The 16087-nt window shown below is 32.2% G+C and overlaps 1 protein-coding gene across 2 annotated transcripts in view; it reads left to right on the top strand.

The window, feature by feature from the left end:
* The window catches only part of LOC114339579 (uncharacterized), a 597550-nt gene that overhangs the window by 512478 nt on the left and 68985 nt on the right, over positions 1-16087 (top strand). For both annotated transcript variants that reach the window (XM_050642560.1, XM_050642559.1), the window contains exons 3-4: positions 1325-1465; positions 12026-12140. In XM_050642560.1, the coding sequence (XP_050498517.1) occupies positions 1325-1465; positions 12026-12140 (256 nt within the window). The remainder of the gene's footprint in view (positions 1-1324; positions 1466-12025; positions 12141-16087) is intronic.

Below are 16087 nucleotides of genomic sequence, written 5' to 3'. Positions count from 1 at the left end.
CATCCTAAAAGTGCAGTAGAAAGAACAACATTACCACGGAATCTAGGAGGAAGAGGACTTATGGATATAGGTGAGCAATTAGATAAACAAATTGCTAATTTAAGAAATTATTTTCAGTTGCAAGCTGAGACATCTACTTTACATCGCGCTATTTGCGCAGTAGATGACACAACACCGATCAAACTGAGGGAACCAGAAATGCGCATAAACCACCTCACTAAAGACGAAAAAATGCGCACCTGGATGGGTAAACCTCTGCACGGGCGACATCCCAATGAGGTCAGCCAAGACTATGTCGACAATACAGCGTCGAACTACTGGTTGACATCAGGAAAGATGTTCCCTGAAACGGAGGGTTCATTACTGGCCATCCAGGATCAGGTTATACCAACCAGAAATTACCTGAAATATATCGTCAAAGACCCTCAGGTTCAAAACGACAGATGCCGATATGGATGTCAAGCCCAAGAAACCATCCAACATATTACAGGGGGCTGCCAGGCATTTGCTGCAACTGAATACAAGGAACGGCATGACGCAGTGGGAAAAATCCTTCATCAGGAGATAGCTTTCAAGCTGGGACTTCTCCAAACGGACCATCTCCCGTATTATCAATACGTCCCTGAGAGTATGCTTGAGGATGGCAACTACAAGCTATACTGGGACCGCACTGTGCTCACAGACCAAACAGTGGCACATAATAGACCAGATCTTGTACTAGTTAATAAATTAACAAAACAAACAACACTAATTGATGTGGCGATACCTAACAACAATAATCTACGTAGTAAATTTACTGAAAAGATCGCCAAGTACAGAGATCTGGAAATTCAAATACGAAGGCAATGGAGAATGCAAAGTACCCAGACGATACCGATTATCATGTCTACTACTGGAGTCATTCCGAAAACCCTCCTCGAAAGCATCAAAAAGCTGGGTCTGAATGAACATCTTTATAAGACCATGCAGAAAGCTGTACTACTCGCGACGGCCAGAAGTGTACGAAAATTTTTGGGAGATACACCTGCATTCCAAGTCACCTAGGGCTCGATAACACGGAAAGAGTCCCACCAGAGCTCAATCCTTTTGATACCGTAGGTATCTGGGATGAGTCAATTTTCCCCTTAGAGGGAGTGTGAGCCGTATGGCTAAATCTGACTATTATATATTATTATATAATATTACTATCTTATAATAATAATAATAATCTTATGATAACTAATCTGGGTTCAAATGAAAGGATAATATTATGAGTACACTCTTGTTAAAAGTTTTCATGATGATGATTGATGAAATAGCCTAATGTGTGATATTTTTGTTTCAGCTGCTCGTGTAAATGAAACGTGTTTGTTTACTGAACAATGCGAAACCGTCAACTTTCAGACAGAATGCAAAGATGGAGTGTGCGTCTGTCGATTCGAAAAACAAGCTGTGATGAAACCAGACGGAAGAATAGAATGCGAAGGTAAAAAATATTTTAATTCTTTTTTATTTTAAAATAATATAAAATAAATATTCGTAAATAATGTTAAATAATTGTCTTCTTCCTTCTTGTATGTAAGCTTTAAAGCCTGTTTCTTCTTCAATATTAGCCTCCTAAATTGTTTAAGTTATCGCACCATCTTTTTCTTGGTCTGCCAATACTTCTTCGTCCATTTGGTCACTTATCTCGTGCTATTCGTACTATCCTATCCTCTGCCATTCTACTAATGGGTTCGTTCCACTTCTGTTTCCGTTTTGTCACACATCTATTTATGTATTCTACATTGCATGATCTTCTTAGGTTTTCGCTTCTCCCTATCCAACAGACTTTTCCCTGATATTCGTCGGAGTATTTTCATCTCTGTTGTTTCTAGTAGTCGTCTCGTTTTAGATGTGTCAGGTCTTGTCTCCGCCGTGTATATAGGTCTAATTGCTGCTTTATAGATTCTTGCTTTTACGTCTTGTGTTAGGTGTTTGTTCTTCCAGATTGTGTCATTAAGAGATCCCGCCGCTTTATTGCTTTTAAGCTTTGTTGTCGTACTTCCTCTTCAGCATCTCCTTAACTGGTTTCCCAAATTTTCCTATTCCCAAATATCTAAACCTTGCCTAAACCTTGCTTTCTTCTTTATTATTTTCCCATCAATTTAGATTTTACATCGTAGTGGGTATTTAAATGTTGTCGTTTTGCTCCTTCTAATAAATTAATATCTCTTTGCAAATGAGGTGACCAAACAGATACTGCAAATTCTAGGTGAGGTATGACATAACTTTTATAGAGTTTCAAAAACAAGTCTGGAGACATTCTAGGAAAAGCTTTTGATATGAGGTATAAAGCAGAGTTAGCTTTACCGATTACTTTTGCTGTTTGAATAGACCAACTTAATGTTAGGTTGACCGTAACGCCCAAATCCATAACTTCCTGTACCGATTTCAGAGGAACTCCATTCAAAAAATATGTTATACATGGATTATTATATCCACATTGAACAACATAACACTTACGCGTATTCATTAAAATAGCCCATTTCATGCTCCATTCTGATAGCTGGTTAAGGTCACTCTGAAGAGTATTAACAATATCGGGACAGTAATATAACTTTAAATCGTCGGCATATGAAACCGACTTTGATTGCCATCCGCACGTTAAATCAGATACGTACAGCAAAAACAGAATCATCCCTAATATTGATCCCTGAGGGACACCACTGGCTACCGCACATGGAACACTGCAGTCATTTTCCACTTTGAACGAAAAAGTTCTTTCAGCGAGGAAGTTTTCTAACCATAATAACAACTCACCACGCACGCCGTAATGTTCTAGCTTCATAATTAATTATTTTTTTATGGATATCTTATCAAATGCACGGGAAAAATCTATATAAATAATATCAATCGGTTTATATCGGTCCAAAGATAAAGTCTATTCATTAAGAGAGTGAAGTTGCGTAAATTACAAAAAGTATTAAGTAAAAATATTAAAGTATGCAACTGTCAATAAAAGAAAAATATCAAATATGTTTCGTTAAAATGATAACACATAATAGATAGATAAAAAACAACGATAAAAATTACACAGAAATTTTAAACTAAAACACAATATTTTAGTTATAAAACGAATAAACATCCACGTCAGAGAGAAATCAAATTTTCCGGTTTAACAGTTTAGTTCGGTGTATCTTTTTATACGATTTCAAAACAAGTTATTTAAATAATAATCTCAAACCTGATTGCAACCTTTCAGCACTCGAAAACACAAAGCGTGATATTTCCCCTTTCGCTTAACAATATTGACAGAGTTCGGCTAGATTTAATCATTTTATCATTTCCATCCTTTGTAACCCACCTCCCATTATTCTGCGTAACCCACTTTCATCAAAGTGATTAATCAGCGGCATATTGACTGCGAACTTTGGGCTGCTCTCATTTGTCACATTTATCACTCAGCGATCATCCATGAGCCAGTAGTAGGAGTACAAAAAGTTTTAATTTAAGTAGTTTTCTCTGAAAGATTGAATGATGATACTTGATTGACAATTTAACTAGACGGATTTTTGAAGAAAAGTTTATCAATACACAACATGTTTCGGAAGAATGGGTTAATTCAGCACTATTAAAGCTAAAGTTGGCTAAATATAGCAAAATATTAGATAAAAACTTGGCAAAAGTGAAATTACACGGAAAATAATCAAATGCGTTGAAAACAAAGAAAGGAACTATACAGGACTGCATGCTATCACCATTATTATTAGAAGGAGAAAAGTAGGTACTAGACGAATAGAATGGAGCAATCTATATTTATAAAAGGTAAAAAATCAATCGGAAGGCAAAAAATCAGTTTATAGGAGGTAAAAAATCAGGCCGGCGTAGCTAAGCAGTAGTGTGCTTGGCTCGTGTGCTGGTAGGCCGGAGTTCAAATCCTACCGCCGGCAAGAACAACTAGACATTTTTTAAAATGTTTATATGACCTAGGTCGACTCAGCCTGAATAAAATGAGTACCTTGGGTAAAACCAGGGGTAATAATAGGCGGTTGAAGCGTAGCACTGGCCCTGTTACCTTCCTTGTATACCGTACGCCCTAAATATAGCAGACTATCCTGCTATACTCCCAAAGCCACGTGAGCGGTATAAAACGGGAGACTATTATTATTAAAAAATCAGTAACCTACTATACGCAGATGACACACTGCGACTACATAGGTGTGAATTAAGTCGATATAATTACCATTACCGAATTGCTAAACCAGATAAGCAAAGGGTTCGGACTTCAGATCAACACCGGAAATACAAAAATAAAATAATACTAAACTCAGGTTGATCGACGCCCCATTTTTTCATTGCCACCTACGCAGCTGAAACATGCAGTCGAAACCTTCGAAATGTGGATCTACAAAAAATATATTCTATGGATGTCTTGGACAGAACACAGAACCAACTTATCAATTTTGGAAGATCTTCATATAAAAGAAAGGCTATTAAAAAACGAGAATATTTAAATTACATCTGCCACATAGCTAGAAGAACGGGATTTATAGAATTATTGGTAGTAGAACGAAAGGTGCAAGATCGAAGATCAAGGTGAAGATCTCCAATACCAGGACAGACCAAACGAAGATAATGATGGTAAAATGGTGGAAAATTTATGGTGTAAAAATCCTTGATGAAGCTGTTCATCTGGCTCAGGATCTAAACTAATGGAGCAGCAATCTCTTAATATTTATAGTGTCACCACGATCTGACAACCGGTTAAGAAATGAGGAGAGAGAAAGCTAAAATTAAACTGATGATCACGATATATTTTTAAAAATGGAGAACCTAAAATCAATTAAATAATGATATAAAACTGGCTAATAACATAATCAAGTAGTAGAATATTATTTAAAATTCGAGACATGATTTAGAGTTGTACTCGAGGTAGGACAAGGAATTCAAAAATTGGCTTATGTTTAATAAAACATAAGTCATACCTAATAACGAAGCCGACAAGGTCGGCTGAGAACGACGCAGAAATACATAAATTTTACTAGATCGTCGAAAAGTAGTTCTGATATCTATTTTATGAAGTCCTGCTTGTTCTCTCTTTGACGAAACTAATATATGGAAGATGCAAGAGTCGTCGCATCAGAGGTACCCAGATGAATTTGGTTTACATAACGAGAGAATGTTGTATGGAAATAATGGTGATGTGATATGTATATTCATGGCTCATCAAAACTCAAGAAAACATGTGAGATTACTTAAAAATCCAGTGTCATCCAATCCAATTCGTTCTAAAAAAGAGACAGTCCAATGCCGGTAGACGAATAGTTAATTAAGACGTATAAGTTATTTAGGAGCCTTAGGACTAAGTTAAAGTAAGTAAAGTTATTTAGGGTGTTCTTAAAAATGTAAGTAATACTGGTATATTGAGGCTCGCCTCCATAACTGCTGATGCGTATTTTGTAAACCATAAATCTTAAACTAATAAATTCCAGCAAATAATTTCATATTTTTTATGGCGTTTTGTGATGTAATCGGAAAAAATTGGCGGAGGGGCATAATTTTTTTAGAGCCCATAAAATGTGTAATAACTACAAAACAGATATGACAAGTAAAACACTAATGGAAAGCTCATTTAAAGTCATTTTTATCTACATAAATAATTTACTAAAATTAATAAATTTCAAATGACAAAAACTTAAATTCATTAAATTAACCAAAATTAATATTAGTTTATCTTTTCTAGTAAAAAATGTACAGAAACTTCCTGCGGGCATTATAAATTGTGTTACAGCCTTTTAACGTATCACCAAAACATATTTCTTCCTAATAGTTCAGTGAAATAAGAAAAAAAAATATCCTGTTGGTGACACAACCCCCTCCAGGCCGAAACCAAATTTTTTGAGCAGTATGGACATCTATAATAATAATAACCTATATGTTTCCTGCAGCCGATTTTGATTATACAGTAGAACCCCGCAAATCCGAACTAATTGGGGGACAGCCTGTTCGGATTCCGAAAAGTTCGGATTATCCGAAAGTTAGCCTAAGAAGCTAACGAAGATGATTTTTAAAAGATTTGAACTGCCACCGATCCCTTTATGAAACTTTATCCGCACGTTTATGCCTCCAATATTCTAAAGATGAAAAATATTTAGATCACTGAAATATTAAATCGCTAACGCCAGTAGTTTTGTTTAGTCACGGGACATGGGAATTCGGTTATGTAAATGATTCATTTAATTTGTAATCTGGATATTGATTACACTATGTTTCTCATGTTTCTTATCTTTTTCAATGTTTTCGTTCATAGTATACTATGGGAAATGTGTATTATGCACATTCCTTTATTGATTGTGTTTAAGTTTTTATAAGTATGTACTACGTGTATTTATTTTTAATAAATTTCACATGTCCAAATTCCTATTAATTTTACATTGTTAAATTTTCTGGTTCTCTGTACATATAATAAACATGTTTTTAAATTTTTATTTTGAATTTTTAAAAATTTTTTCACTTTCCGTTGGTTTGGATTTGCCGAAAGTTCGGATTTGCGGGGTTCGGATTTGCGGGGTTCTACTGTATACATAGTTATAAACAAATGAAGATCAAAAAACGTTAAATTTTCGCTTTTTTCGTCTATTACACTAAAGTTAAGTATTTAAAATAAATTTGAGAGTAAGAAACTTAAAAATCGTATAAAAAAAACTCAATATGGCGTTCGGTGAATATGTCTATTCGGTGAATATATGGTTGCTTAGGAAATTACAAAATAAATCATAAATTTTGAGTTTTTATAAATATTCATAACGTATGTAAAAATTAACTTAGAACCTTCTTATTACACTGAATGCTGAGACTTCTGGTGCTTAAATTATACCCTAAATTTCAAAGCGATTGGCCAAATAGTTTAAAAGTTATTTAATTTGTTTATCCCAAATTAATTTTTTTGCAACACTATAAGTCAGAAAATGATGAAGTTACAGTAATACTTTGGATAGTTTATGAAAGAAGAAAATTTACACTATCAATTTAATTAAAAAAAATTACAAAAAAATAATTATAAATATTGCAAAATTATTTTGCAAGAACATGTGAATTTAAAAAACGGGGGGCTAACTTCCTCCCTAATTGTCTAGGACAATTGTTTTTCTTTCTAAATGTGTATAAAAATTCAGTCTTTTTAAATACGAAAAAATAATTTTTATACGGGTAACGCTTAAAAAGTTATTCTAATTGTTTTTAAATAATCAAAAAATCGACATGTTTTTGCAAAATAATTTTACACTATTTAAAATTACTTTCTGTCATTTTTTTTATTAAGTTAATAGTATGAATTTTCTTCTTTCATAAACTATCTAAAGTATTACTCTAACCTCATAACTTTCTGACTTATAGTGTTGCAAAAAAAATAAATTTGGGATAAACAAATTAAATAACTTTTAAACTATTCGATTTCAAATTTAGGGTGTGATTTAAGCACCAGAAGTCTCAGAATTTCGTGTAATAAGAAGTCTCTAAGTTAATTTTTACATAAGTTATGAAGATTTATAAAAACTCAAAATTCATGATTTATTTTGCAACTTTCTAAGCAACCAATAAGGATAGACATATTCAGCGAACACCATATTAGAGTCTTTTATACGATTTTTAAGTTTCTTACTCTCAAATTTGTTTAAAATGCTTAACTTTTTGGTAATAGGCGAAAAAAGCGAAAATTTACCGTGTTTTGATCTTCATTTGTTTATAACTATGTATATCATCAAAATCGGCTGCAGGAAACATATAGGTTATTATTATAGATGTCCATGCTACTCAAAAAATTTGGTTTCGGCCTGGAGGGGAATGTGTCACGACAAAAATCTTATTTCTCTGGACTATAATAATAGGACCCCAAGATATTTCTTTATTAATACTACAGAATACGATAATAAATAATATTCTATTAATTTATTAATTAATGGAATTATTACTCTGTAACATTAGTTCTTGTAATACGTTTATTATTAAATGTATACCTAGCGTATGCTATGTATGTTAACTGCCTTTTACTTCATAACTCAGCAAAACCTGTCTTAATCCTTAGTCTTCCAGCACGTTTAGATCTTTTTGATAGTTACTTCACGATTTCCTCGGTCTTCAGATTTTTTCGGTCATAACTTTTTAAAACAACCTAAAGACGTTGTTTTTTTTTTCGGAACAGAAAATTCTCAAATTAGATGTACCTACTTCGATACTTGGGCTTTAAAGGTACCAAAATTTGCTGGTAGGCACTTAAAAGTACCTTGTAATTGTAGATTTAAAAGAAAAAAAAACCATTGATGAAAGAAATTACACTCTGTGCAATAGACGAATTCGCATTCTTACAAAGAAGAAAATTTTATCGTGTATGTAACATTAGGTCACAAATAGTCATTTATGATATAAGTGTTAAAAGTACACGTTTAAGGTACGCATGTGAGAGTTTGCAGAATGAGCGATAGCGAGTTCTGCAATTCACATGAGTGCCTTAAAAATGTACTTTTTAACACGCATATCATACAATATTTTTTCTACAAACGTAATTACAGGACAATATCTACAAAAACTTTTACTTCAAACTGACATTCCATTTTTATATTTTTTTGACATTACATCAAAATTGCCTATTCGCGGTGTGCAAGTACTTGGAAAGGGAAACGAGAAACGACCGTGCGCGAGTCGCGGAGAAATATTGCAACTATCTTAAATAATTCATATTGTCAATTGAAATTGTCAAATTGACGTATATTTCATACCTTCTGTCATTGACTTAGAAAAATTATATATTGCTCCACAATATTGATATGATATGCAATTATTATATAAAGGTAAATTTAATTAATTGTATTTTGCTTGCAATACTGCATTTTAGTAACGGATTTTATTTACTACATACAATTGTTTACGTTTGCTAAATATAACCTGCATCTTATTTTTTTCTTCTTATTATTTCTTTGGACTATGGTCTTGACAATTATCCAGCAACCAGGACTAATATAATTGGCCAATATAATTAAAAGTGCGAATAAAAGTACAGAGCGTAGAAATAGAGGTCGCTTTGCCGAACTTGCACGGTCCCAATACGGTCAATACGAACTGCAGTGCCTTAAAAATATTTTCTCTACGACCGTGCAAAAATGTCTATTTTCGCGCACGCATTTTAGTTTAGAAAGTTTCACTTTTCCGCACGCGTGTTACTTTTCCGCACGCGTGTTACTTTTCCGCACGCGGTTTTTACTTTTCCTCACGCGTGTTAATTTAGATATGTTAATATGGCCTTAAAGTAGTTATAATACATGCAATAAACTAATATTTAGATATTATTTACTAATTTATTTCAAATCTATCTTATTGTGTTCCTGTTTTAATGAAATTAACGCGACAATTCGATGAAATAAAATTATTTTGACATAATATTCGAAAGTCAAATCGGTAGACAAAAGTCGTTTTGAATCATCGTCATGGAAACCAAGATCGTCGTCATGCTAACTAATTATATTGAAAGTTTGGTTTTGACAACCTTCTCAAAGAATTAATTTGTGTATGTATTTTCATATTAATTAAATTAGCCCAGTCGGGATAGCATTTGACCTTGCATTAGGAGCTGCCCCAAATTTTATTTTTCTAATCTTTAGGGAGGGTCAATATTAGTATAAATTTAAAATCTCGACTGAATTCCACCGTTGCGTTAGCCGCCATCTTGATTTTAAACGAGAACTGTAACTGTTTTTGCTCAATATCTCCGCCATTTTCAAATTTTTGACAAAAGTGTAGAAACTGAAATTGTTGAAAATGCGATTTTCTATAATTTCATTTATTATAATTTTTTTCGTGCGGTCGATATTTTCAGAGTTATGAGGGGAAAATAGTGACAGTTGTAGCATAATTATTGAATTATTGAATTATCTCGTTTATTATTAGTTTTACAACAAATATTTACCTATTCAAAAATGAAGAGAATTAAATTTTGTACAATTTTGATGTGTACAACTTAAGGTAGTACGTATGTGGTAAAGGTGCGAGCGTAAGACCTGATTGCTTTTGTAGCAATTGTTTTTGTTCAATATCTCCGCCATTTTCAACTTTTCGACAAAAAGTGTAAGAACTGAAATTGTTGCAATTACGATTTACGACAATTTTTCGAGAGAACCAGTGGCGGGTCTACAAGGGGGGGAAATGGGAAAATTCCCCCCAACAGGGTCCAAAATTTAAAAAAAAAATTGTTGGAACATCACGATATATTAGCTGACATAAAACTTAAAATATTGACAGACAAATTCAACCAATAAAACCCGCTAGTTAATAAAATTAAGTGAACTTAATGTATATAATGTCTTTTTACTTAGTTTGGTTGATGTTTCATTGGAAGTTTCAACAATTGTATAAAATATAATTCTCTTTATGTTTGTTTATGTACAATTATGTCGTAAAGTTAATAATAAATGAGACAATTCAATAATTATGCTTCCCCTCCGCTTCCATTATTTTCCCCCTTAACTCGGAGAATATTGATCGTATAAAAAATTGTGCCAAAAAATGGCGGAGATATTAAGCAACAACAGTTCTCATTTAAAATCAATATGGCGGCTAATGCAACCGCGGAATTCAGTCGAGATTTTAAATTTACACTACTATTGATCTCTCCTAAAGGATATAATTATAAAATTTGGGACAGCTCGGATACAAAATTCAATTCAATAATTATGCTCCCCCCACCACTTTTTACTATTTTCCCATGTAACTCGGAAAATATCAACCGCATGAAAAAAATTGTTAAAAAGAAATTGTAGGAAATTATATTTCGAACAATTTTAGTTGAAAATGGCGTAGATATTGAACAAAAACAATTGCTATAAAATCAATCCGGTCTTACGCTCGCGCCATTACCGCATACGTACTACCTTAAATATTAATTTTAGCAAAAAAATGAAAGAGATCAAAATTGTGTAGAATTTAATTCTCTTCATTTTTGTACAGGTACATATTTGTTGTAAAACTAATAATAATAATTATGCTCCAACTGTCACTATTTTCCCCTCATAACTCGGAAAATATCGACCTCACGAAAAAAATTATAATAAATGAAATTATAGAAAATCGTATTTTCAACAATTTCAGTTTTACACTTTTTGTCAAAAAATTGAAAATGGCGGAGATATTGAGCAAAAACAGTTCTTGTTTAAAATCAAGATGGCGGCTAACGCAACGATGGAATTCAGTCGAGATTTTAAATTTATACTAATATTGACTATCCCTAAAGATTAGAAAAATAAAATTTGGGGCAGCTCCTAATGCAAGGTTAGGCCTGTTATTCGTCTAACCCGACTGGACTAAATTAATTGATTAAGATTTGGTAATTTTTTAAAGACTCTTAGAAAAAATATTGTTCCTAACTCTTGCAGAAAGTCTCTTTTCCGCACTCGACTGCTTGCCAAACTCCCGCTTCGCGTCGTTCGGCAAACTGCAGTGGCGTGCGGAAAAGAATGACTTTCTGCACTTGTTAGGAAAATAACTATTTTCTACAACCGTGTTAAAAATGCAATTTTTAGCAATCCATACCAGCGTTAAAAATGCTACTTTAAGGCACTAGTGCTTTAATAAATTTTTAAGGCACTTCAGTTCGTATTGACCGTATATGCAATTTTGATGTAATGTCAAAAAAATATAAAATTGGAATGTCAGTCAAGTTCAAGTAAAAGTTTTTGTAGATTTTGTCCTGTAATTACGATTGTAGAAAAAATATTGTATGATATGCGTGTTAAAAAGTACATTTTTAAGGCACTCATGTGAATTGCAGAACTCGCTTTCGCTAATTCTGCAAACTTTCGCATGCGTGCCTTAAACGTGTACTTTTAACACTTATATCATAAATAGCTATTAAAGCACTAGTGCCTTAAAGTAGCATTTTTAACGCTCGTATGGAGTGCTAAAAATTGCATTTTTAACACGGTTGTATAAGTAATTTAAAATACCGGAAAAATATTAAAATGATTCATCTATTTTTAAATTTATTGTTTATAAGTTTTTTATAATTGTATTATTCTAGTGATTCAAACAAAGTACACGCCAGAAAAATATGTGGATCCAGCGATGATTGGGATTTTGGTTGCTATGTTTCTTATGTTCATCACTATTTGCGTTGTTCTACGATTATTTAGCAAGTAAGTAATAAAAGAAATATCATTTCTGCTACATTTTGATTAATTAAAATCCGTCAACTTAACGTGAAAAGTTCAGTCTCATAAAATTTCACACACAAACCATAATACAGGTAACGAGTTGTCTATATTGTGTAGTGTTAATGTATAATCTAGACACAACTTATTTCTATATTAGACCAAGACTATTGTACTCTACGGATTTCTAGAGCAGAGGATTCATTAAGGAGTTTTAATAAAAGAACACGAAACAATTACGGGATTTATTAAGGAGATTCAGTGGTTTCAATGTTTGAAAACAAAATTAGAACCTTAGACAAAAAATAATATAATTTTTTTTTCAAATTTCTTAACTAATGAACCTACCCAAAAAATGTTGGCAAAATTTGGAGAAAGGAACCAAGTTAAACTAAATTGTGGAAAATAATGTAAAAATATCCCTTCTGCAATGAAGTAAATCTGGATTTGACTAAATATGACTTCATTTGAATAATAAGTTAATATTTTACATAAGTACAAAAATTTATTTCAATAATCTCATAAAAGGGGCCAAAAGGTTTAAGTCCAGTGATCGTAAAGTCGAAAACTGGGGTACACTCGAACAATTATTTTCTTACAAAAAAGCTGTCCAAAGAATCTGTAGGCTCCATAAAAAAAACTAAATTGATACACATTGCGACAAAACGTTCATTTTAGTTCTATAAGAGGTTCATACTATCTCAACCACAGATGAATAGAGAATTTTAGAAGAAAAATATTAACAAAATTTGCAACAACTCAAAAAAGTTAATTGATATTGGAAAATGAAGTAAAAGACAGACGTAATCTCAATGATTGAGAGTACGTGTGTCTTTTATTTAATTCAAAATGAACTCTCATATATGCAACCCATTCAACATATGATGTTGGAAACTTTGGTATTTTATTATATACTTAATGGGGAACTTGCACATTTTTTTTTATTACATAATAATGTTCAGTTTTGTATAAAAATGAGATTTCCAAAATTTCCCGCTTCAAAAACTCATAATAACTTAGAAATACAAATTTAAAGTCTTCTTTATTTTAAAGTAGTTCAGACGGCTCGTGACGTCACATAGTTGTACATTAGTTTTTTATATGGTTATATCAGTGATGTGGGAGGGTTATAATGTAAGTATATTCTTCTTCTTCTTCTTTAGTTTATTGGCCTCCACCTACTTGGGTATTTGGCCACAGCATCGTCGCGAAATATGGGAAAATATTTATATTGTAATGACATTTTTTTATCGTATGTCATTGTAATAATATAAAAAATATACCAGTTTGTTGGGATTGGAGTTTACAGTTTTTGAAGGAAAAAAGAGAAAGATTAATATGGAAAATAAAGAAAAACTTTATAAGTATTGTTTAGTGCCATTCTGTACAAGTACAAGCATTCAAAACCCCAATAAAAATACTTAAAAACACTCAAATATATAAGAAATAGAAATTATCAAATATATTTATAAAACTTAGTGTCAGTGTCAAAACGAATGCCAAACCTATGAGGGAACTTACACATTTTTTTATTACGTAATATTATTCAGTTTCCTTTAAAAATAATATTTCCAAACTTTCACGCGGTAAAACCTCATAATAACTTAGAAGATAATTTAAAATCTATATATTTTTTTCTGTTTTCTGGCCTTGGTTTAGAAGAACCCTTAGCCAATGTAAAATAGTTCAAACGATCAAAAACGCTTGTGACGTTACATAACTGTATTTTCTACTGACGTTTATAATGTCTAATTTAAAATTATATACAATTTTGTTTACTTTGTTGGTGCAGAATGTACATGCACAACTATATGACGTCACTATGCGTTTTGGACCACCTGTTTTAATTTGAATTTTTAATCGTCTTTAGGGGCCAAACGAAAGACAAACAAAACTTTTTTTATCTTTGATACATGTTTTAAATTATGTTCTGTTGTGATTTATAACATTTTTTTTGAATTTAAAAATTTATGCAAGTTCCCTATTGGGGAATATACAGATACGGAAAAAATTACAAAATTAGCGAGATAACTAACATAGATACTAACATTTTCTGTCCACTTAATAGACATAGGTCAAAATCATATTTACCCCTGGGCTCCCCTCTATATTGTGCATTATTTACATCAATGTAGAAAAAGTACAAATAATAAAATGGTAGAAAACGGTTTATATGGAAAATGGTGTAGATGCCATTAGAGTGAAAACTTAGTCTTTTTACTAACAGTTGCCGCTAGGGCATCTATGCCATTTCGTTCGTTGCAATCTGGGACTGCACGCTGGGATTTTTTTTGGTTGGATCAGAGAGAGCAGCATATGTGCCTCCTGATGATGTAACGGTCCACCCGTTATATTATCATTTTTAGCGCTGTAATTATTTTTAAAAAAATAATTATTTTCTCTTGACCTCCCATTTAAATTCTTTAATTTATCGTAAAGGACTTCTCATGTGACGTCACACTGTACGGAACATAGTTGTTGAACCGTTCCTTGTCGTTTAATTCGTGTTCCGTGAGAGTTTGACGTTTTACTCGCTGACTGTGGGAGGAATGAGATTGAGAATGAGAGGCACTTGGCCGGTGGCTGCGAGGTTGACAGGTTGGTGTTGGTGGTTAGTACCGTAAATGGCGGTTAATTTCTTCGAAATTAATTTTTATTTCAACTAAGTTTGGAAGTATAGTAAAAAGTTACCACCACTTGTTTCCTGGAGTACGGGTTTCCTGGAGTAAGGATGGGAGTACCATCAGTGGAAGAGGAATAAAAAATTAACCGGTAAATCGTTTTTTCTACTAATGTTTTTTAGTTAACCTTGAATATATGAAATAGTTGGTTCATTGTTAAATGTTCTTAGCCAGTCCCTTACGGCTATTATAAATCAGATAGATACTTTAGGTTGAGATTTAAACATAAATCTTTTATTAGTTAGAAACATTGGTACTTTTTCTATTAAGTTTAGAACAATCCTCAGAAGAAGATTAACTTAACGGTGTCGTTCAAGCTAATCTCTTCTTCTGTTTGTCTTTAGCTTAGCTCAATCGTTAGTATGGTTAGAAATTTTAGTCTGATTTTTTTTTACCATCTGATAATGCAGGTACCTACATACATTGTTTGATTTCATCTTTGGCTTTGTTGTTGATGACTTTTAATTTATTACTTATTAATTTAATTATTATGTAACTTTGTATCTACGGTAACTTCTTGTGCACAGGAATAAGCCTAGAGAAAATTAGGTTTTTAATACTTTATTATTGCTTTGATATTGGTTTATGTAATTCGGGTAAATTTATTTTGTAACATTACTTGCTTGTTTCCCAAATATTGTATTTATTCGCTTTATTTCGTTTGTTCGGTTACTTCGTCGTTACTTTATTTCATTGCATTTGCTCGGTTAATTTAGGTCATTTTGTCGGTATTTTTCTTAACTTCACTTCTATAACGTTTATTCATTTGTATATTTAATTTTGCTTTATTCAGTATTGTATTTTCTCTTAGTGAGGCTTGGGCCTATTTATTCGTATTATTTTCATCTTCGTCGGTTTCCTTTAGTTGTACGTAGCAGGCGTACTATAACCATTTGGTAGAAGACTTATGTAATTTTGTACCCTATATGTTAGTAAGAGGTACTTATATTTAAGTTTGTAACAGATAACATTATTGTTGTTATCTTTAAAATATATATATCTTCTTGTATAACTTATGTCATTTTAGAGTCACAGCATAATATGAACTTGCTTAACTCAGAGATTGTTAAAAATCTGGTAGTTATTTTTAATAAATATGTTTATTTATTTTGTATATCATTTATTTTTATTATTCCTTTATGTTCATTATTACAGGTTTGATATATTTAATATCTGACAGCAGTATAAGATACCTGGGAGAATGATCGAAGATCATTTTCATGGCGCCCATGATTTGTTAGATTTATTTAT

Source organism: Diabrotica virgifera, chromosome 2 (assembly GCF_917563875.1).
Source record: "Diabrotica virgifera virgifera chromosome 2, PGI_DIABVI_V3a".
NCBI classification, from domain to species: Eukaryota; Metazoa; Arthropoda; class Insecta; order Coleoptera; family Chrysomelidae; genus Diabrotica; species Diabrotica virgifera.
This window is presented reverse-complemented; position numbering and strand designations above follow the sequence as displayed.